The sequence below is a fragment of the Serinus canaria genome, chromosome 1 (genome assembly GCF_022539315.1).
Source record: "Serinus canaria isolate serCan28SL12 chromosome 1, serCan2020, whole genome shotgun sequence".
Lineage (NCBI taxonomy): Eukaryota > Metazoa > Chordata > Aves > Passeriformes > Fringillidae > Serinus > Serinus canaria.
The window spans coordinates 25,407,601-25,431,794 of NC_066313.1; the positions used below are offsets into that span (position 1 = coordinate 25,407,601).

Here is a 24,194-nt window from a genome sequence, read left to right on the forward strand (position 1 = left end):
TCCACCAGAAACAGACTAGCTTCCTAATCTCCAGGTTCCTTTTCAATGCAGGTACCTTCCCTCATCTCAGTTCTTCCTGACATTTTATTCCCACATCTTGTGCAAATAAACACTCCAGAAAGTTTCACAGGCAATTTCTAAAATCCCCTGCCTTCAGCATACAGAGGTATCAAGGTGCTCACTTGTAAAGCTCCAGCACCCTGAGTTTACAACCTCATGAAAGATTTTTTTTGGTGAAAAGGTGTAAGGTCACAGCAGCGTGTCCAGCACAGAAACTCATTCCCAGGGCTTCCTAGAGTGCTCTGTAGGGCACAAATACAGTAAGCACCTTTCCATACTAATGTCACTGACACAAAAGCACTTCAGAGTTAAACTGCGCATCTGTAGAGAGACTGTGATTTATTTGTAGTTAATAAAAAATATTTTAAAAATACAGGACTTGAGCTCAGCTTCCTTTACATAACGTGCATTGACAATGCAAACCACCCTTCTTCTTTTTGCTTTTCTACCTGTAAAAGAAGAAACCAGTTGAGATTCATATACAGTAAATTCCCCATAGTGTGTTAGGACTGTTGTCTGCCATTGGCACTATGGAGGGAGTCACTCCACCCACTTCAAGCCACACCTACCTTAATAATTTCAAGTTTCCCTTCTAGGGATGTATAGTTTGCTGTTAGGATGGCAACTCCTGGACCCTAACTCCATTCTACTTATCAGGCCTAATTTAAATTATTTTGGACACCAGGAAATAGGTTATTTAAATGTCCTTGTGGTTGCTCTCAAGCCTATAAACAGCCCTTATGTCTGGTTTATCAGTCTGTACCACTGCAGATCTCTCTGTGAAAGCATCTCACCACAGGATATCCTTTTCTGTGCACATCAGGAGTCAGAAATCTAGATTGTGGCTCTCTTAACATTTGGATTTTCTCATCCTTCAGCAAATGACTTGTGCAACAGCTAGGTAAGAGCTTGCTTGCCTCTTGACTGTGGCTCTACCACTACATCAGAATCATGGCTTGAGATTCTCTGGAGCCACCAGGGAAAAGACTTCCAAAGGTTTCCAGTTGTAACACACAAAGATGCCACAGCAGAAAAGGGTTACTTATAAACAACTCTGTGGCAGAAAATAATGAATGTCACTAGTTCTCAGGTCTCTTCTTACCAATTGTCTGTAATCCAACCTGCCACTAACTGATTAATAATAGACTTGGGATATTTAAAACAGGACAGAGCTCGCCTCCCTTCATCCATCTCACGAATATCTTTTCCCTTTTATGACAACATATTAAAATTTTCTGGCTGAAGATTTTTCAGTCTCACCTTTGGTCTTTGGCTGACAGAAGTTAATTTGGCACTTTCTGACGTTGCACTTAAAGGTTTGCTGGAGTCTCCTACAGTCCTGAAAATATTCAAAATAAGATTGAAAAAGTGAAAAGTGGAAGTGATTACTAGGATATTATCTCTGATCCTGAGTTAGGACCCCTGATCAGCAGTCTTTAACAACACATGTCATCTGTCTTGTGTCAGATTGCACATATTTTAAATACAAACATAGGAGTTGTGAAAAAGGTATTAGAGTAAGGGAAAATCCACAAAGCCAAAAAAACACTTGGCAATTTCTCCATTGTGTTCAATTTCTGCCACATGGGTAATTAGGATACTAAAAATATGAAATAGTAAAGGGTGAACTTTTACCTTCTTATACTGGTCATACTGGCATGGGGAACACTGTCATCCTTGGAGCTGTCCATAGCCACTGTCATGGGAACAGACACTTCAACTGTCCTCCTTGTATTTTCTAGGTGATAAATAATTGCTTGATTCTGATGAGAACACAGCAACATTGCACAACATTCATTTTGTTTTACCATTTTTTCCAGAGGCATCACCACCTCTTCCCAACTGCACAGATACACAGACCAGAAATAAAACATCAGGTTAAACATCAACCTCGCTCTCTGAAAATGACTGACAATGAAAGCAGAGACTCAGAGCAACTACAGAAAACGCTCACATATACAGAATGATTCTTCCACAGTTAAATTTTCTGTTTTTTGGCAATCACAGGCTTAGAGACTTCTGATCTCTCACCTTTGCTGGTTTAAGATTTTACTTATCATGCTGAATTTACAACAGCCAAACAAGCATTGAAAGTGCTATGAACTGACCCAGGAGTCACTGCAAAGGCACCTGCATGCAAATGCCCACACACTGTTCCCTCCTCCCCATTCTTCCTCTAAGTCCTTCCCCCTTTATACAGCCTCTGTGGTTTCACAAGGGGAAAGGACAGGTGTCTCACACAGAGCATGTGTACATGGTCACATGCAGTTCTGCTTGCAATGATGCCAACTCCATGAAAAGATAAAGCTGCCCTGACCTCCTGCAAAGTAATCTTTTTTTATAGTTTCATATCACAGCTAATCTACGAAACTTGAACCAGCAAGTATATTCCCTAAGCTAATCCACCTCTTTACAAGACTGGAACCTCCAGTTATTCCTTTCTATTAGCAGAGGCAGCAACTCAGCAAGACAGCCTGCTGGAAAGAGTACCCAAAAGACAAAAACTAAAATGGGGTTGAGAATAGGATGACCACTCTGCCGTAACATTTAGAAGCCTGATGTAAATACTTTAGTCTTTTTCACCCAAGATTCTGCACAACAGAGGACTGATTAAAAAACCCAGTGCCAACCACCAGAGATTATCACAGAATCAATTAAGTTGAAAAATACATCAGAGATCATCAACTCCAACCTCTGAACACCACCTTGTCAAACAGACAAAGGCACTGTTTGTGTGTCACATCCAGTCTTTCCTTAAGCACTTCCAGGGATGGTGACTCCACCACCTCCCTGTGCAGTCCATTCCAATGCCTGACAACCCTTTCTGTGAAGAAGTGCCTACTGATGTCCAAATGCAGCACCTGTTCTTCAGACACAGCAAAGATCAGGTTTAACATGAAGCACAGTACTTGCAGCAGTCTAATTAATAAGCTAACTTTAGCAGAGGTTTAGCTGACATATTTTTAGCTCTCTGAAGTAAGAGGTGTTTGTACCACACAGGCTTTAACAGCAAGTGTAGCTCTGACCACAACCACTGATCCACTAAGATAAGGACTGGCCAAGGGAGAAAACACTGTCAGACTAGTTTGTTTTTCCTGAAGCTGGGTACTTACCAGTGTAATTCAGGGATGGGGTTGGAACAGGAGACAGCATTGGAGGGACCATGTCAGCAGCAGCTGATTTCTGCTGGTCTATCAACTGCAACAGTTTATCCCGTGCTGCTGTACTCTGGCGATTCAGCTCTGCTATTCTTTCCTCCAAGCTCCTTGATACCACAAGATGACTCTACTTGGATAATGGGAAAATTACTTCCAATGAAATATTTAACATTTTCACCCTAAAGGAGGGCATACAATATATTTCAAGTACTTCTATACATTTTGTTTTCAAACTGAAAGTGAATATAATTATGTAGCACTTCTATGAAAAATCTGATTTTGGCCCTTTTACTGTTCTGTATCTAAGTCCTCAACTGATTAAACATTACAATATTTTATACTGGTCTTCTCACAAGTAGGAAAAATACAGCTGTTGTACATATAATTTGAGAAAGAAAAAAAAAAAACCCAAGCCCCCATCCAAAAAAAAAAAAAAAAAAAAAAAAAAAAAAAATCCACCCCAAAAGAATGACAACCACCCCATCCCCCAAAAAAACCCCCACCAAACCCAAACAAACCATCAAACCAAACCAAAATCAATAAACACCCAGCAATTACCTACAATTAACAATTTACATAATCAAAGAGACACATTCAGGAGGGGTGTATGAAAGCAAAAGCAGGTTTCTAACAGAAGTGTTCTGGAACTCATCTTTAAGCCAGGTTTTGATTTCTTTGACTTCTTCCCCTCCCTGTCGTTAATTGTTTCCACAAAAACAACACTTACTAAGAGTTTGCATCACCTTGTACAATCAAATGACTAAATAGTACACAGCATAACCCACAGTGGAAAGTGACAACACTCTCAGCCTACATTTAATGAAGAAATAAAAAATCTTCAGGATCCTTAATTTAACCTGAACTGAACCAGCCACTATATTAGAGCACTAGAACAAAAGACAATAGCAAGGGCAGGGATGCTTTTGTGATTTGAACTTCACTCACTGGGATCCTACTGTGAGTGACTGCTTAGTTGCAGAATATTTTTTTTTCCACTTAAACTGAAGCCTTCAAGGTCTCTCCCAAAATTTTTGCTATTTTCACAGAAGAGGACTGACAATACAGACCCAACAAGTGTACACACTATGATCAAGGATTTGCAAAAGATGTACTTGCACTAACTTCAATCTCATCTGCTTTTGGGTCAGAATAGCAGAGGAGATGTATGACATGATTTTAAATATGCATTTTACAAGCTTGACAAGAAGCTGTGGGTTGGTGCAGTGCTTTCACTGCTAATAGTATCCAAACTGCAAGAGATTGGATCACATTGCAACACCACCTCTTTTTGCAACATAACCTTATAACCTTCTTCAGAATCCATGTACAACACAGGCCCAATATGAGAAACTACTGCTGATTTGCTTATGGAATAATAATAAAGCAAGCAAACAAATTGTAAGTGACAACATGAAGGCAAAAAAACACCAGGTAAACTATGGGAAAGCAGATCAGCAGAAAGGAGATCCAGCCTTTCTTTCCTGGTAAATTCTGACCTGTCCTTGTGAAGGGTCTGGACTAGGATCTGCATTTTGTGTCACGTCTGGCTGATGCAGACAATCACTTCTGTCTCCAGGGCCACCTCTGAATTTGCTCAGTTGAGCTTTCATTAGAGCATTCTGCCGTGTGAGCTCAGCTATCTGTCCCAGCAGATCACCATTCTGAAGGAACTCTTCAGCTGTGCTGTTTTTTCCAGCGTCACCTGGGCAAGACAAGTTGGTTTTCTCATGGGAACTCTCCAAGTCTTTGTCTGCAGGAGGAACTGGTTGCCTTCGAGAGATGGGGCAGTTCTCCTCAGCTGTGCTCTGTGTCCTCAGGGAGGAAGGTAAGCTCCTTTCCTTGCATGGCTCTCTTTCAGTACACTGGGAAATGGCTGCAAACACTACAAACACCAAATAAAGGAACAGTAAGGACGGTGACATGAGATCCTCACAAAGGAGACTAACAGTGACTTTACTGTATCTGGTTAACTAATAATAAAGCAGGAATTTGAATTGTAACATCTGGCCTGAATGGTGTTTTGGTTCTGATCAAAACCACTCTATGCAATATCCTGCTGTAAGAACTCACAAGGTGAGTATTTCCTATTGCAAATAGTCTTACATTTAAATTGTTTAATTTGAGATTGACAGAGTAGTCACTAAGAAGATAAATTGTTTTGAATTTCTTAGCTGACTGCTCAAATACAATTTCTTAGATAGTCCTCCATTTTCCAAAATTCAGTTACCTTACCTGAAAAACTAAGTTTTTGTTTCAGTTCTGATATTTACATTGGGTTATTAAGAAAACTTTCAGGATACTGAAACAAAAAAATACAAGACTTTTGGCATGATAATTAACTGACTACTTAGCCCCTAAAGAGGAAGCAGTGGCCAACAAAATAGCAAAGTATTTTTTTTGTGGTCATCATCAGCAAAGAGATAACACACCACAGAGATATGACTACAGTTACAGCACTGTTTGCTGCTACATGCTAAGTCCAACTTGACTTTTGTGACCAAAACCAGATTTTCTATGCTTCACACACCAAATAGCCCATTCCTTCACAAGCTTTAGTTCTTGCCTCTTGAGCAGAGATGAACACTTAAAAAATTACACTCAAGTGTGTTTTATGAAGCTATGAGCATAAAAAAACCATGCATTGAGTTTAACATTTGTTGGGCCACTTAGCATCAGTCTTAAGACAGGAACACTATATTTTAGAGAAATCTCAGAATACAGTTCTGCATTGCTGTTTCAAATGACAGAAGACGTCTGACAGTTCTCAATGGGACTGAAACCAGACATTGCTTTTTGTAGATCAAGACCTTTAGTTCATTTCCTCCATATTGTTTATGTACTGTCACCGACATGTTTTATGAAAAATCCTTTACTTAGGATTTTTCCCCTCCTGAGAGCTGAGAGGCCTCAGGAACAAACTGTAAACAATTCTTATCTGCTGCTGTGGAATGCAACAGGGGATGTCTGTGATTGGCCCCGTCAAACTGTTTGCAATTAAGAGCCTATCACAGAACACCTGTCCGGCCGGTCTTGGTCTGGGAGAAGACCTTTGCTTAGATTCCTTTTCTATTCTTAGCTTAGCCTGGTAGTGAAATCCTTTCCTCTATTCTTTTAGTATAGTTTTAATATATTATCTATTATATAATAATAAATCAAGCTTTCTGATACACGGAGTCAACTTTCTCGTCTTTTCCCTCATCCTGGGACCCCTGAGAACGAGGTAACAATGTACCTCCTCACAGCACAGCAGCCCACCAAGTGGCTGAACGAGATACAAACTTCCAATTGCCCAGCTAACTCCTTAAAAATTCAAAAGGACTTTTGGTTATTTTTCTGACTTGGAAAAGGCTTACAAAACAACAGCTGAAAGGGAGGAAAAAGGAGGAAAACACCAAAACTCATTTCTGTACCCTCCTTCTCGTCAGCCACCATCAATCTGGCCAGGGATGCAATTATCTGTCTCTCAACAAGGGTGTTATCCAGGACCCTGGCACATCTAGTGGGATGCATGTGCTTTCAGTGACAATTGCAGCAGGAAACAGCTCAGTTTTACAACCACAGAGTACTTCCTTCTGCTCACTTCAGTAAGGATAAATGAGAAACACCTTCCCTAATCACCCTGATGAACTTTCTTCCTCCCATGAACCAGAACTGAGCTATGGATACTGAGACAAGACTGAGCTACCTGGTTATCTGGCAACACAATTTCACCCAAAATTTTCTCAACCATTTCCTGTGTATTGAATGAAACCCAATGGGAACCTGGCTTCCACAGTTTCCAAAAACCCCTCTGCTGGGAAGATTGGCTCAAAGCAGGAGTACACAGCCTACAGACATCCTGTTGTGCCTGCAACATTGCAGAACCAGAAGTTCCAGGCTTCTGTGGTCTCACCATTAAAGGTGATGGAGGCTGGATTACACCATCAGCAGATGGAAATCTGAAATGATGTGCTGTAGGTCACTGACAAAGAGCTTCAGCAATCACACAGATATGATAATCAAAATGAGTACAGAATAAAAATGCCAGTCTGGATTGCCACTGGCAGGACTGCAGCCAGCAGATGGAAAACAGGAAGTGTAAAGGTTGTCTAGCAACAGGCATAGCAACAAAGGAAATGCATATCTGGGTGCAGCAGTAGGATATTCCAGCTATAGGGCCAATATGTCTAGGCATACAGATAAAAAATTTTCCATGGAAAATGCATCTTCAGAGGTAGTGTGATATTGAAACAGTAACACACAATACAGACTCCTAAGTCTACTGCAGTCAGAGAGATCTCACCATTCTGGAGGGAAGACAATTCCTGACTGCTTTTCTGCTGTGGTGGGGACAACAGCACAGCTGGCTGGAAGATGTGAGCTGGGAAGCTTCTACCAGGTCTCATATCACTTGAGGCACCTGGTCCTGGGTGAATTGTGAAAGGAAGTTCTTCCTGTGGAAATTTCAGCACATTTTCCCTATTGCCTACTTCAGTCCTGGGCTCAGGGTAGGTCAAATCAGGTTTTTCTAAAGAAAAAGACAAAGCAGGGATAAAAGTTAAACAAATTAACAAAACAAACCAAACAAAAAAAAGGAACAAAAACTACTTATAGTGAAATAGCAGTATAGGAAAAAATATCAGTAACAACTCCTATGTTCAGACACCTGAAAAGACAGACAAGGACAGAGTATGTTCTACACCTTTCTTCTGATATTCAGGTAGTCTTCACTCAAGCAAATTATAAATCTTTACTGGCCATAAGAGGAAGAAGAACTCTTACACGTAGCCTCACAATTTCAGGACAGTGGCATGAGATCTGTTTGCAGCTCATGCACAAGACTTACAGATACACAATTTGAACTATCTGAGCTGCATTTGGCAACATTCTCTTGAGAAAATCAACTTAATGCACTTGTCCTAATCTCCCACATCATAAACTTGATGGTAACAATGCTGTTAGAAAACAATTCAAGCATTTTTGAGCTCTGCTGATCTCACTATCATTTAATTCAAATGAGACAACTCTTCAATTAAAAAAAAAAAGATATTATTATTCTTCTTTAAGGAAAATAAGGAAAAGATTTGAAAATTTTAGTGCTGTAGAACTGAAGAATGTGAAGGTTTGGGTGTAAGGTTGGGGGTTTTTTGAGGGGTGCTTTTCTGACTGTCTGGATTTTATATTTTGGGGGTAGTTTCCTTTGGTTTGCTTTTACAAGGCCTAGGTCAATCACATAAAAAAGCATCTGGTATGTGGCTTCTTCTGAAGAAGAAAATCTTTCCAGGAAGAAAGCTTTTAGCTACCGAAAGATTCACAAAACCAACATTTAACTATGTAATAAAAGAAACTCTGAGAAATCCTGGGATTCACAAGAAGTTACTGACCTTGGGAGCAAAAGCAATGCATTTAAACAACTGACCAGGAAAGACTGCTGGGAGGGAACTCAGTGGTGAAAGGTGGATAACAGGCCAAGGTGAATCCTGTTTGGTTAGTCTGACCACCAATCTACTGGCTCAGCTTAGCCTGTGTCTCCATGTCACACATCACTCAGCTGGTCACTGCCCTGTCACACAGAGTCACAAACACCAAGTGACTCTGACTGGCTGGTTCCTGGCCTCAGCTGCTGCTGCTCTTGCCAGCAGCGACCTCCAGTGTCTCATGGAAGAATCAATCTCAGACCGTCAGGCTGCTCAGCAACAGGAAGCTGAGATCCTGATTCTGTTGGGTTTGACTTCTTTGGGTTTCTAGGGTTCTTTTAGGAGCCTCAGAAAGAAACTGACTTTGTAAGTCTCCTTAATGGGGAATGCTACTCTCCTCCTTTGCTTGCGCTCACAGCAGAACCCATGGCCTGTCAATTTACAGAAGTGACAGTCACGCTTTTACAAGACGAACCTGTCCAAGCAGGCATCTATCAAATACCAGATTTTCCACTACAGGGATAAACTCACCACTCCTCTTTCATCCTTCACACATTCATTGTACATACCTTGGCTGTTTGCTGGGCCTCTGCTTGCAATTCCAAAATGTTTTGGACTTTGTTCTCTTTCAGGTTCTACCAAAGGGAGATTTTTAAATGCTTGTGTGAGACACATCAGCTTTTCATCTGTTACTGTCATGTATTGCTGAAGTTTCTTCTAAAGGAGGGAAAAAAAAAACATACACAGAATTACAGGAATTTGTGTTCTACCAATATAAATTAGAAAACTATATACTACAAGAAATCCTGAAAAGAAATTTGGCATCTTAATACTACTGCATGATTCTGTTGGATTCCAGTGAGGACTAAATATTATTGTCTCCATGTATCTCATTTATAAATCATTTGTTTTGCCTTTTCTTACTCATGACATTACTTCCTCTCTAAAGCTTCTTAATTGAATCATTCCCAAATGTAGACACTGATCAAATCTACCTCCACTGGAGCCTAAATAAAGGAAAATGTAGTATTACATCTACTCATTGCTCCAGTGTGTTAACAGTATAGAAGTGTGAAGCCTAAACTTTTAGATGGATAAAGTAAAGGTCAGTTTCACACAACCAGCACTTTCTCAGGCTTTGAAGTTAAATAAACATAAATAAATGACCTCCCAAATATTTCACACCCATACCTGCTACTGTAATTCTCAGGCTCCTTACTCAATTTTATCACTTTCTGGTGGTTTATGGTTAAAAACCTCGAGAACAGAGCTCAGAATTCTAATACACAATCCTGATGGGTAAGAAGTAAGGGGGGGCTCAGTACCTGCATAGCAATGTTTTCTTCCCTTACTTGAAGAACCTCAGCAGTCAGAGCATCAATCAGTTCTCTGTGCTCATTCAACATCTCCTTCTGCTGCTGCTTAATCATCTCTTTCTCATGCAGCTGCATTTCAGCCTAAAGATGGAGAAAAAAATTGAAAACTTACTATAAACCAATACAGACTCATTTGAAAACAGGAATGAGTCATGATGACATCACAATGTAACAGCTCTTCCCACTATTGCTAAACTTCATTACTTTCATGACAAAATCAAATTGTCTGGCCTTGAGAACTGTCAGAGAGCTTATTGCTTGTCTTTGATCCTCCAGGACACTGTAGGGAATCCTAGACTTCCTTGTTCTTCTGCCTTTACAGCTTTTACAGGATGTAACTAAAAGCCATTTCTCTCTGCACAGATACAGCTGCTTAAGTCACTGAATCTTCATGCAGGAATCAAATAATTCCAGGTGTGCTGATGTTTGTCAGTTTCCCATGCTACTTGTGCCTAATCTTTAGTTTCCCTAATTCATTAATGAAGACAAATTTGACTACATAAAGGAGAACATACTTGCTTTCTAATGTTTTCCATCAGAGAGAAAAAGATCTAGAGGATTTCAAAAATATGATAACCAAACAGCTCTGCATTCACAAGATGTGAATGAACAAATATTTTTGAGAATAATTCACAGATACTACCACTAGACAAAGACAGGCAGATACACCTAGCTTAAGTATATGAAAGGCAAACCATCAATTTTCTGTATCCCTTCCAGCTGGAGAGAACAGGGGTTTTTTGTATTGATCCAAGTGAAGCACGCTGGCTCAGAAAGTGGATAAAAAACTCCTGTACCTGGTCCTCTCTTTTCAGAAATCAGACAGCACAAAAGAAGCACTGCTACCCTGGTAGCAGTGATGAATCTCCTGATGTCTTAAATCATCTGGATGAGCTACTGAATCTACTAATCTTACAGAGCACTAACCTAGTCTTGGAGGAAAACCTTCCAAGCAGCTCTGTCTTATTTATGCATAGGGAAACCATCAGGTAACATCTATTCCTATCCCCAGGTAGGATTTAGGTCTGGCAGACCCTGAAAGAAGTATTTTTACCCCAGCCCAGTGCCAGGTGTGGCTCTGATCACGTGAGCTTTAACTCTGCACCAGAACGTGCAGCAGACAGGGAGAACAGAGCAGCACAGATTCAGGGAGTATGCCAGACCCACATAACAAAAAGAGTATGGGCAAAGAAACAGCTTTCTTGGCAGAATGAAGGTGAGGAGGGAATGATTAATTTTAACACTTGGAAGGTGATCTAAAAATTAGTTTAGAAACTAAGTCAGATTTATCCACTTCCCTTTAAGAATTTCATATGGTTTTGCAAAGATTTCAGAAGTTTCTATTTCTCTAGCCTCTTTCATAGTCACTATTTCCTTCTTATAGGTGTTGGTTTGTTAATCACGTAATAAAAACACTTTCATGGAAGATTTCTGAATTTAAGTTTCTCTTCCTACTTTTTAGATACAATTTTGAGAATAAATTAGGCAACATCCTTTATAGCAATCCTTCTGATTTTCTGCAGCAAAACTGGAAGGAGAGGAAGGGAATCTCTAAAAGCTTTGAAACCTCATGAAGACTGACTAACTAAAATCAGGGGCTTTCTAAATACCCCCTGCAAAGTCATTTTCCTAAAAAGCACTGCCAGTTACAATTCAGGCATTGGAATTCTGCTAACTCTGTTGGCTACGGAAGACAGATGGTGCAAACAAGTGCTTGATCTACGTCTGGCATCACAGGGACCAGGTTTTATGAAACACTCATGACAATTTGCTGGGCTTCTTCCCAGCAAATTCTCAAATTATAACTGTAATTAAACCTCCCTGAAAAGGAGAAAAGTCACTTTAGGATATGAATGCAGTATCTATCTCAAGCAAGCCTGAATACAATTAACCACATTACGCAGCTTGAGTGACTTTGTAATATTGCTTACTTAAGAATTTAGGTAGTAAATTTGTATGTGTGGCAAACAATTATGCAAAAAATCAACTTCTGGAAGGATGGAATAATAACAAGAAAAATTATGAGACTAGCTTTGGAAGACATCTGAGGCTCAGGAATAACTCATTTCTGTAGAAAAATTAAAGACAATCTAAATAGGACTAAAACGACAATTACATTTATAACACAAACTGGATGCTATTAAATTGATGTATTCCTAATAAACAGAAAATATTCTACTGAAATGTTAAGATCCTTCCTTATAACTGCCAAAGAACCAAATCTAATTCCCTGCTTCAGTATTACAATTTTAACAAAAACCAAGCATTATTAACTTTTTTTTTAAACATAAGACTTTCTCAGCTGAAGTCCATCTTCGGATGGCATTGCTTTTCACTCTTGGATTGATTATTTACTATTTGCTTCCAGGACCTAATCAAAGTAAATTCTTCTATACAGATTAAATACAGAGTAATATAAGGATTAAGTTATTATACATCTGGTAAGAGAAAAAAAAAGAATTTTAAAATAAGATAGGTTTCCCTCTTTCAATTATTATATACTCTATAAAGGAACCAAAATAAGAGAGTTCCATATTTATTAAAGAGCTATTACCTTTGAGCATTAGGATTTATATAATATATTCTGCTGCACCTATTAAGAGTGCAGGAACTGTCATAATCTGGTTTAAAATGTCATATAGACCAATTAATCTGAAAGACACTGCTGCCTCTTGATAGCTCTGGGATACAGATGAATTGGAACATACTTTTTTCCCCCCTTTTCTTTTTTAAAAAAAGCTTCTACATGGCACATAGGTGATCCTCTTTATAAAATTCAGTTAATTCCCAGATGTGCATTGTTATAGTGAGCACTTCAGGTCATTCTTGCTTAAGGTAAAGTTCCTGTTCCAGATAGTAAAAGAGGACTAAGGAATCCCTCAAGGAAAATAGAGGATTTGGGTCCACTGCTCTGGTGACAACAGCATCACCTTTGGGAGGCAAAGGAAGAAAATTAATTTGCAAACAATGCTGTAGTTATTACCCTTCTACAACTGAGTATATGTAAATAACAAATTTAAAAATACTTCAGTTGGTATTTTCTGCCCTTAGACACTGAGAGACTTTCACTGCAGTCAACTCCTCTATTTTCACTAGGGATACCAATTCCTAACAAACCAGCTCCCAACAAACCAAAAGCCTTAACTCCTAATTGCATGCAAACCTAGTAATAAGTAATGATAATCAAGAGTTCAATGTAAAATGCCTGGAAGCCAGAAAAGACCAAAGTTCCCATCTGTAAAATAACTTCACACCCTTCTTCAGGTGCAGTCTCCAGGGCCAGTTCTAAGTCTCTCACCTCTTTGAGGTAGCGCATCAAGCGACAGAGAGCGTTCACCAGTGACAGAGTAAACCCAGACAGGCCTTCACTTCTCTCTTTTTTTGGGACCTCACGACCTGTACATCGCTCATATTCCTCCAGTTCATGCTCTACTTCCTGGATCATGTGGCTGAGAACATCTAGGCTGGATTTGTTTTCCCTCTGAAGGTCAGTCTGGATTAAATTAGCTGGAGAATCACCTCTCTTCTGTCTTGCAGAGTTCTGTTCAGCTTGCTTTCTTTTCACTGAAGGGAAAGAAAAAGGAGTCATTGGAATTTCAACTTTTATAGAGATCTTCACAGTACCAATGAAATTGCATTGTTTATTGAAGTAAATCAAAGGAAATGCCCTCTCTTGCCATAAGATGAAATAGACCATCAAAGAATGTCCCCCAGTTATTTTAGCTATTTTCAGATCCTAAAAACCACAGTTTTTTGCTGCCACAGTAATATCTCTCAAGGACAACTGATTGGTGCTTTTATCTTGAATAGACCTGTTTGTCCTTTTCTCCTCTCCAGTTAAATGCATGGAAATAGTTTGCTAATGAAAAACATCAGCTGCTTTCTCATACTCAGTAAGCAACTCTCCTTTCATGTTACAGCTTGCAACTGATGCCAGTCCCCTCATAAAAACATGCAGAATATGGGGACTGAAATGCATCCTTAACCTGTGCAGCACAGAACACAAATCTGGATCAGAACTAGAGGACTCCATGGGCAGCAAGGTAATGGGCAGCCTCAAAGGGCTGTTTTTATGGTTCCCAAATTCCCATGGACTCGGCTTTGCTAATGACCATGCAGAACACAGGGAAATACACTAGACAAGGAGATGTGGAACACCCAGCCTGAGATATGCTCAAGACTCAACCCCCTCATCAAACTTTGGTGTTAGCCCTGCAATGACTCCCAAAAATCCCTTCCAACCCACATTTTCTTACAACACTAAGGACCTTGGACAAAGGGTATTTCATTTTTAAAAGTACTTAACTCTTTGCTGCAATTTGCTTTTGCTTCCTTGAGTTTGGGTTCAGCACTTGTCTCACAGTGTCAATGGAGTCTACAGACTCTTCTTCATCTTCATTCCAAAGTCTTGAATGGGCTCTCTTGATTACACTGGTAGCATTGAGGGCTGATTTATACACAAAACAAAGGAAAAAAAAAGTACATGTGAAATATTTCAGGCATGTCCTTAATAGTAGTATGTTCTAAAGTAATTTTAAGATAAGAGATGGCTTTTTAGTCTGAAAATACATCTGAGCCAAATTAGCACACATTTCTGTCTCAGACCTCCACCCAGGAAAGGAACTCCAGATAGGATGCTGTGAACAGCTCCACAACCTTGCTGTGATTTGGCAAACCCAACCTGACTGATCCAGTGAAGGGGAAACAGTTGTTGGAGTCCGAGGCACATTTGATTCCTGTGATAAGGTGGTTTTTCTCACACCCTTTTCAGACCACAATGGAGAATTCACCAAGGAGTTTTCTTTTCTCAACAACCGAAGTAGTCTACATTCAAAACAAGAATAACAGTGAATTGTAACAGGACAATGGCATGATTCCACATTATCTGTCTTGACAGAGCTCCTAAAATTTTCTGCAATTGCTCAGGTGAGTTCCCTACTCACTTTCATTCCCAGTCTCAATGTTACAACAAGGCCTTTCCCTGGAATTCTGAGATCAGGAAAGGAGGGCAAAGGGAAAGAGAAGAACTGACTTAACTATACCCATTCAACACCCTTTTAACTCCACCTGTTTCTAGTGTCAAGCAGGTGGAAACCTGTATTTGTACTGACCTGTCAGAACTGATGCTGGATTTGAAACCTAAAACATCACGGTGTCCATGTTCTGATAGTGCTTCTTCCTCCTCCTCTTCATTAAGAGCCTTCCCAAGAGACAACAAAGAAAACAAAACAGAATTCAGAAGAAGTTAGAGACCAATTTTATGGACTTGTTTCAAGTAAAAAACAAAAAACATTTGTTTTAGTCTTCCCCCCCAAGACATGCTCAAAATAAAAATACCACACAGAAAAAAAAAATCCACACCCCTTTGTAGGAAGTTCTGGGAGATTTTAGTACCTAAGAAACACTGACAGTTGTCTCTGAAAATAACACAGCAAATTACTAATTCAATAACCAATATTTTCCTTGTATGATTTATATTAAGTATGAAAATCCATGCAAACTAGAGGATAAAATAAAAGCTGTTAAGGCTGTACCAAAACAGAGATACAACAGGCAAAATATGGAAAAGCAACCTGAATCCATACAATTTGTAACATTTCAGTCATTTGACATTACAAGCTAAACAACTTCATAATGAGACCTGCAAAATTACATTTATAGTCTGTGTGTAAAATGCAACCAGAACAAAATACAGTCCTATGTACTACATTTGTAGCTAAATACAAAGAACCAACTTTGGAATTAGGGTTCTTCAAACTACCAAGTTTCTGAGCTGCTGGGTAGGTTTCACCAGATAGCCTTTAAATGTGATTTTCATAGGTACATAAGAACTCACAGAAGCTTGGCACACAATCAGTACATGTTTCTTTTAAAAATTTCAGCTTATTCTGTAGCTTGCATCCAGTGACACAGCTTACAAAGGTGCTGCAGTTCACTCCTCATATTAAAAAAATGGAAAAACAAATGCCACACCAAAATACCTAACACAGAAGTACCACAACTCAAATTACAGATATTTTTGCAAGATAGTAGGAAATGGAAGTAGAGAACCGTGGGAATATGACACTATCACTTTTGCTCCCAACAGCCTGTTTGGTCTTCATCAGAGGGAAGTTTTCTGGGAGCACCAGATGCCTGTTCTCAAACCCCAGTGAGCATTCCTGGTACAATATGTTTTTAAAAGAAAACAGAGTACAAACTAAATTAAATTTTAAACAATTTAAAATTGTTTACAACAAATCTGAATAAATGTAAAATAATGTGAAATATTAAAAGTAAAACTTGTAGGAGTTATCAAGGCTGTGGAGTGAACCGGGATACAAATGGCTGTGTCCCCACATATGCAGACATAATTAGTAAATCACAGACGTATTCTGAAATCTGGCAATTAGTTAAGCGGCACAGAAGTTCTTCTCTTAGACTGTAATCACATTGTACTCGTTCTGAGAATTCCAGAATTTAAAAGGGAGGGCATGATAATGTGAGAGAGCTTCTATGAGACATAATGATATTTGTTTCTCATATCTGAGAGTTAAATAAAAAAAATCACGATTCCCAGAGTCTCACAAAAGAAACTCACATCTGTTTAATCTGGTCTTCTATGAATGTTATCAACAAAAACCAATTTAGTTCTGCTTGGAAATTCTTATCTTTGAATAGTCTTATTTTGTGCAAACAGAAAAGCCACAGGATGTGTATGCATGGAACAAAATATACATTACCTGGGAATCCATGACAGATTCATTAAGGATGGAAAGCTGACTGGGAGGATGACTTTTTTGTACAATGGGTCCTTGAGATGATTCTAGGTCACAGTTAGGAGCCATTGTTACATTAGGAAAACCTAGAGGAATTAAATAACACAGGGAAGAACACAGAGGGCTTGGTCTGTACTTATGTTGCAGGATTTTGTACTGAAAATCAAGCTCCTGTACTTCACAAGAAAGGGGTCCCAGGGATGTCACTTTAAACAACAACCAAAGACTGACAATAGGGTTAATTTAATACACTGGGCCACATACCCAGCTTTTATCCTTCCCACCTGCATGAATTCACTTGTGCAGAAGCAGCTTGCAGGATCAAAGTCACTAGGAACAAAAGAGAATGGCAGCCTACAGAGAAAAACCCCTAGGTTTAAGATTTCATGGACAGCCAGCCAATCCTGCCTTCCAGCAGTGCAAGGATCTACAAGCCAAATTAAGAAAAGGAAAGGGTGATACTACTGATAAATCTTCAGCCATATCCAAGAGCAAAGAGTCAGCTCATGCAGCAATGAGAATCAGAACTATTGCAGCAGCTCAAACTGCTGCTCTGCACAGGCCAATAGCTTGGCTCTGAAACACCTCCATGGTGAGCATGGAGGTGTTTCAGAGCACAAGTTGTGAAATTCCACAGTGGGCCAATACAGTGGAATAACCAGCCATCAGTCACCCTCCCCTGCCATGGGAGGTGATAGTCTCACCTGTGTTTCATCCAACATGAACAGGATCAATCACACCGTGTTAGACAATGAGATGAAAGCAGTTAAAAAACACTTTGCAAAGCAAGACTATTCATGGAAAGCAAGGAGATCATCTTAAATGTGCTACCACACATAGATGAGATGTGCTACCTGTTCGTGTGCGAGGAGCATCCTCGAGCAAGTCTTTTGCCACAGCCATAACCTGACCAGATCGTTCCAATACATCTTGCAAATGGTACTGATCAGACAGAATCTGAAAGTACAGTGCATAAGGAAACTTTACACTGAGCAGGCTGATCCTTTTTTTTCCTTTTTTTTTCCCCCTTTGGTATTGTTTCTCTAAACAGTCACCAAGAGAAGCTTTGCAAAGTTGGTATTGTGCAGTAAGATCCTAAATAAGATATATCAGAAAACCATACTTCATTCAGAGTAACTAGAATTCATACTGTTTTTCTGAAAAATTAAACAGTTGTTACTTCTGAGGCACTCATCAGCACTGACTCTCTTTAGAACACACTCTTCTTTCACTCCGTCTTCTCCTCTCAGCCTGACACAAGAAGCTGGGTATTTATGACATGCTCATAAAAAAAAAGACATATATACCAATTTAAAAAGAAAGAAGAAAGAAAGCCTTCCTCAAATCATTTGATCTCAATGTTAAGTCATAGAACACTTACCTACCCAAAACATGTACTATTTGATGATATTCAAACCAATTCAAGCAGACTAGTTTCACTCAGTCTTGCCTCCTGAAAATCCTAACTAAAACTTAAGCCACATACCACCAAAGGTTCCAACAGAGATAAACACAGCTGGCTACATCTGGCATCAGAAGATATTTTGGGAATCTCCAGAAGATACAGCTTCTGTATTTAAATTCTCTCTCCCAAAGTCTCTCCCTAGTATTTGAAGTCCACCAAAACAGGTGCCTCCTAAGGAAGGATGCTTTGGGAGTGCAAAGCAAGAGTCATTCAATTACCATGAGCCAAATGGAGCTGCCTGGGGATGGGGCTTTGTGAGCAGATCTCAATTTAAAGCTCCTCACTGATGCCTGGCTTCATTCAAAATCTGGAAATCAAAAACTAGTAAAATTATATCCTAAAACCTGGGGAGAAGGTAGATATTCTTAAACACCTGAGAGGAGATACGTAAGTGACCTCCTTCACCAAACTGATCCAGAGACTGAGTACTTCAGAAGACCTCACAGAAAAGGCTCATGTGTGTCCCCCTACTCAAAATTTGAAAACTGACTGACAATTTTTCTCCTCCAGGAATCATAAGAAACTGCTTTTAAATGGTTTCTCAGTACTATATGCTGTTATCTCCAGAGTTCTTTTCAATGTCCATTGGTAATTTTGCTGGCTTACATCTAGCCGTATACAAAAAATCCTAGGCAATGGCATTTCTTGTTTCTCCTCAACCCCCTATTTTACTACATGCTTTGTTTGTTATGTCACATAGCATCCCTACATATCTGAGTTTCCATGTTTTCTAGTCTTTTGAGCTTGCATTGCACTGCAGTAAATTAGACTTCTCATAATAACTTAGCAAGTCAGTGAATATTCACCTTTCAAGCACTTCACATATCTCCTTTTTCAGACCACTGTTCAAAGATCTGATACAAACTAAAACTAGTGTTTCCATTAAGCCATTTGACATCAAAGCAATGCAGGTTTTTAGGTAAAGTTATTATACCAGATTGGCAGAAGAAAAATAAAGAAAGGAAAAAAATTTATAGGATTAATTTCCTGAAGGTAATTAAAATTAGAGTGATGTGTATAATCAGACAAAAATGATCCTGATTAGTTTGTTTTTACCCTCCTCACTAGATCTTTTTTGGCATAAGCAGGTTCCTAAGCTCTACCCTCCTGCTGAACACGTTATGAACATTTCTAGAGCATTGCTCCCAAGGTAGATTAGCTCGCATTTGCTTGTGATGAGAAAAAAAAGCGGTATCATCTTGTAACCCCTTTAGGCCCATTGACATGCCCTGGACAAATTCACTGAGCACTGTGCTTTGTCCCAGTTTAGTATTACCTGCAAATTTCATTAAAAATCACCTTCCCTCCTGTTTCAGATTGTTATCAAAGCAAATAAACTGGACTCATCCTAAAATCTCTCCACTACAGCAAACAATTTCCCTCTACTCTTTGGTGCAATGCACTAACATTATTTCAAAAATAAGTTGCTACAGGACTAATCTGTGCGGTACCTTCAAATGCACAGTCCTAAGTTTCAGAGTAAACTCATTATCTTTTCATTCAGATTTTTATGCATACAAATCACCAAAATATTAAAATTTTGCTTATTTATTTTGTAGCTCTTTTGTAAGGTCTGTCTGTTCAACACACAACTACATGAGAAACAACAATAATAGCAGCAGCTTCTTAGCATTTGTTTCTGAGTCTTTAGCAGTTGAGCAGGATTCAAGAGGCTTGAAAGTTACATTCACAGCACTAAAAGAAAACGATCACCACGGTAACAGAGACAAGGAAACAATTCTCAGTGGCTGTGCTCTACTGGAAGACACAGAGTCTCCACAGTTACTCAGAAAAACAGGACCTGGCAATTAACAAGATTTAAGTTAGGGAGAGGCGAAAATGGTAACTGTTCTCTACGTATTTTCTTATTCCGTTTTGGTTTTGCTCTGTGTTTCTGTTTCATCTTGCTTGGCATCATTTCCTTTTGTTTTCCTTTTCACTGATTCAGAAGTAAACACAGATTAAACTGAATAAAGTAACCTCTTAACTATAAAGGGGAAAACCACTCAGGAGGATGTGAGATTTGTACATTTTCATTAGAAACAGCAACAAATATAGAAGACTATTTCCTAAACATGAGTTTCCCATCTGCAAAGAAGAATGAAGTCACATAATAGGTAGCCCAGCCAAATATTAGAAAATATGGTCTAATCTACCTTTTGTGACACATAACTTATTTCTGCATGGAAGTATTATTGAAACTAGGCTGCATTAGGGAAAGAAATGTAGAAGTTCACAGTGTTTTTTGAATACTCTGCTGAAATATGCTTGCCAGAAAAGTACCAAAGTAACAAAAATCCAAGTCTGAGGCTTAATTAGCAAAATATCCGTAATACAAAAAATTCTACTGTGGTTGCAGAGAAACAGGTCAAATAGAAAACCAGGTAGTGATCTCCAATTGTAAATACTTCCATTTGTTTGTCTATGCTTGAATGCTCTCAGAGATTAGAAAGTGACTTCCGAAAAATTACAAAAGACAAAACAATGAAGATTGTGTTGGTTAGTCCACTGCACATTTACAGAACTAGCAGACCATGTTTATTTTGACTGCTAAGTGAACACTGTTCATCATCATTCTTTACCAGCATGAACAATTCTCAATGAGTAAGAGATCTGAAAGCAAATTTTCAGATTCGTTTTTGTAACACATGGCAAGGAGTCACCTGCCATGTGAAAAAGGAGATCTACCACCACTTTTCAGTGACAGCTACTCTCTGTTAACTAGGCTTAGGTTTACTGCTACAGTTCAATATTCAAAAGCAAATTCAATAATATATTTACAGTCAGAGTGCTTAGAATGCTGAGAACAAGCTTTTCAATCCTTCAGATGACAAGCTTGTCTGCCGTAGCTCATCAATCTTTGTTGTGTCAATTTTCCTCCCTTAACAACTTCTCGCCTCACCCTTTCAGCCCCCTTGACACTGCACTTTCTCTGTTTAAATAAACAACGTCCCTCCCTGCTAGAGAAACATTCATGCTTACATCAAAGAAAAATGCCAGACATGAGGAAGAAACAGCAAGCTGGCAATAAGAACCCAAAGAATACACATACTTTTTACAACAGTTGAACTCTGCAAACAGTTCCAGTTCGGATGAAAAGAGCCCTGCAGAATTACAGAGGGCATGGATAGCCAGGCAACCTGGCTCAAATAAGCAATTCTGCATTACAGTGGTTTGTCAGACAGTCTCCTCCAGCCACTGCATGCATGCAGCACACACAGCATGTGCAGGTGTGAAACCAAGTTATCCAACAAGAGGAGCAATTGTGGCTTCCATGTGCATGAGCAGTTTTCCAGGAGTGCTGCAGATCACCTGCAGCAGGCTGCAAGTGCAAATTTAGTTCTCACCTCACGCATCAGAGCCAATTTCCTTTTCTCCAAGGAATCCGCATCCAGCTGCCTTTGCTTCTTCCATTTTCTGTTCAGTGCTTTCTCTTGGAGTTCCAGATGTGCCAATGCTTTGTTTTTGGATTTGTGTATTTCACGGCGACGGAGCTACAGAAATATAAAAGAAATAATTTCAAAAATCAATCTGAAGCAAAATTTGCAGAGCAAAGCTAAGGGGCTCTTCTTGATTGTATTGCTCATGCACTGAACATTACTTATGTTAACTTCACAGCAGTGCCAATGACAACCTCATAAACATCCACAAGTGTAAAATGCCATCAGTAGCACCTAAATTTAAAGCAGCTCCAAAGGTGAATGGGGACAGTCTCAATTTCTGTCTGCCCTAAACCACTGACTTGGCAAAAGTTTCCTTAGCTATAAAGGGAGGCAAAACCCAAACACTAGCACCTATAAGGGGCATAAAAAGACATAATGCATTTTCCTGATTTAACATTGTCAGACACCAGACATAGTGTCTTCCTTCTTTTAACAATTAGATTATATATAAATTATACAGTTTAAATAGAAATTAAAGGAATTAAATGTGTGAGGTGCTTGCTAAAGTCTCAAGAAGCCATCAAGGCAAACACTTCTGGAATCAAGTCTTTCTCTGCTACTGTGACTATCTGTCCTAACAAACCTATAATTATAGTTCATACTGTCTCTTCCATCCTGGTAATTAGTGCTATCAAGAAAATGCAAATACATATCTAAATACATGTACATATAATGTAATTGAATAAATGTAAATACACATGATCTGTTTATTGCAAAGAATTCATATACTTTGCAATCAACAGGTCACTCAGTATAAAGAAATTGTGTTAAACTGTTTAAACTAAAATTGAGTATTTTCAGAATTAGAGAGGATCCTCAGACAAAGCAAATCTTTCAGTTCTTCCCAGCAGAAGTAGGACTTTTAGCTAATCCACTGACCTTTCATTTATTTACATTTTTATGCTTTTATGATGGCACTCAATTTATTTAAATAAAAACTGCAGCTACTGCTTTCCAGTGGGAACAGGAAACCGAAGAACACTAACTGCTGGATGCTCAGTATCATGAACACTAACCTGGGGATGCTCAGTATCATGAACAAAAAACTAGCACTGAGGAGACAACAAGTTCAGAAGCTCGAAAAAGAGATTAAACATTGGCAGAAAATATCCCCTTGAGCACGGTAAGCACTTTTTATGTCAGACAACCAGCTAAATGTCCTTGCCACAGGGAAAGAGCAGTGACTGCTATTAAACTTACAATGTCCTCAGGAGTTGCACGGTGCACAGTCAAATCATGGACGGTACTCTGCAAACAGGAACCAGGGAACACGTCAAGAGTCGTAACGGGCAAACTTTTTTTAAGTTTTATTAAAAAAAAAAACCCACAAACAACTTTTAAATTTAAGTATAAATAGCCTAACGCTATACTGCTGGGCACTTTCCTGGCGCTGCAGAGCGTTCCACCTCGGGGAGGCAGCCACCAGAAGCGAGACCTCCACCAAACCTGAGTGCGTTCTTTCCCCGGGAGCCGCAGGAGGCCTGGCGTGCACCAGGGCCAAGGAAGCCAGAGGGGCCGTGTCCCCCGGCACACACCGTGTCTGCCCGCCCGAACCCACACGGAACCCGGGCGTTTCCACGGCGCAGCCCCTGCGGAGAGCGGTGCCTCCCCCCGCCGCGGGCACGGAGGCTCCCAGGCCTTTTTCCCAGCGGGAGCCGCCCGGCAGCGGGGACCACTTACGTCCCAGTCCCGCTTGGCCGCCGCCGCCTTTCTGGGGCCCTTCCTGCCGGCGGTGCGGAGCCGCGGCCCGCGGAGCAGCGACATCGCGGCTGCGGGAAGGGGCGGGAGCGACGCCGCCGACGGCAGCGGCTTTGCTCGGCCCGCCCTGAGGGGAGGGGCGGAGCGCGGCCTGCTCCGCCCGCCTCTTCCTCCTCTTCTTCCTCCTCCTCCTTCCTTTCCCAATCCCGGGCTGCTGTCCTGCTGTAGGAATGGCAACCCGGCTCCTGAGCCCCTCGGGCTTTCTGTGAGGGAGCAGCCTCTGCTGCCGCCCTCCCTCAGGGCTGCAGGGGACACCCCCCGCGCCCGCCGTTCCCTTAAGTACAGCAGTGTCCTGGCTGCTCCAGCCCATTCCACGGGAGCTGCTCCTGGCGTTGTCACTCGGCTTCATCTCGCCTCGCCTTAATTTTTCTACTCGTTCACTTCGCTATTATCCCTCCTCGCTGCAAATACCCTCCAAAGACATCTCTCAGTGTTCCTCTGAGGAAGCGTTGGAACTTTCCCTATGTGAAAATGTATTTCAGATGTTGTTACAGGTATTTCAGAGCAGAATGTCACGCCAGCCATGAAATTAAGTGATACGAAATTAAAGAGTGGTCCTTGTTTAAATTTAACAAACAGATCTCACTAGCTGTGCCACCGAGGGTGTACCTCAGTAGCCACAAGGAATTTCTGGTTTCCATAAAGCAACTGGTGGCTCTGAAATGAGTCATTGAGCTTACAGATAGGTGCAATATATTCCCTACAGATTTACCCCATTACATGCCACAGATCCTCCACTTCCCTCCACACAGGTGGTGTAATTACTCCAAAAGGCTACAG

General features: G+C 40.1%; 1 protein-coding gene across 4 annotated transcripts; it reads right to left on the minus strand.

Annotated features, from left to right (window-relative positions):
• Nucleotides 1-368: 368 nt before the first annotated feature.
• SPICE1 (spindle and centriole associated protein 1) lies at nt 369-23,473 on the minus strand. 4 transcript variants are annotated; one of them, XM_009102599.4, is made up of 17 exons: nt 23,337-23,473; nt 22,857-22,904; nt 21,561-21,707; nt 17,603-17,705; nt 16,713-16,834; nt 15,102-15,190; nt 14,672-14,814; nt 14,297-14,437; nt 13,289-13,554; nt 9,940-10,071; nt 9,184-9,331; nt 7,501-7,725; nt 4,715-5,100; nt 3,174-3,345; nt 1,696-1,798; nt 1,321-1,399; nt 369-509 (listed from the first exon to the last, which is right to left on the minus strand). In XM_009102599.4, the coding sequence occupies exons 1-17, from the start codon at nt 23,418-23,420 to the stop codon at nt 456-458; spliced, it is 2,442 nt and encodes an 813-aa protein (XP_009100847.3). In that variant the 5' UTR covers nt 23,421-23,473; the 3' UTR covers nt 369-455. The 4 variants fall into 4 exon arrangements, 2 of the variants coding, with proteins under 2 accessions (XP_009100847.3, XP_030090691.2); XR_001989572.3 differs by lacking the exon at nt 369-509 and having other exon boundaries at nt 1,696-1,823; XR_007778058.1 differs by lacking the exon at nt 369-509 and having other exon boundaries at nt 1,379-1,399; nt 1,696-1,902.
• Between the last annotated feature and the right edge of the window lie 721 nt (nt 23,474-24,194).

Coding starts and splice junctions, on each gene's coding strand:
- SPICE1 (XM_009102599.4), bottom strand. CDS start 23,420: ATGTCGCTGCTCCGCGGGCCGCGGCTCCGCACCGCCGGCAGGAAGGGC. Junction 16,835..17,602: donor TGCTCCTCGCACACGAACAG/GTAGCACATCTC, acceptor TAATTCCTCTAG/GTTTTCCTAATGTAACAATG. Junction 9,332..9,939: donor AAGAAAACATTGCTATGCAG/GTACTGAGCCCC, acceptor TCCCTCCTTTAG/AAGAAACTTCAGCAATACAT.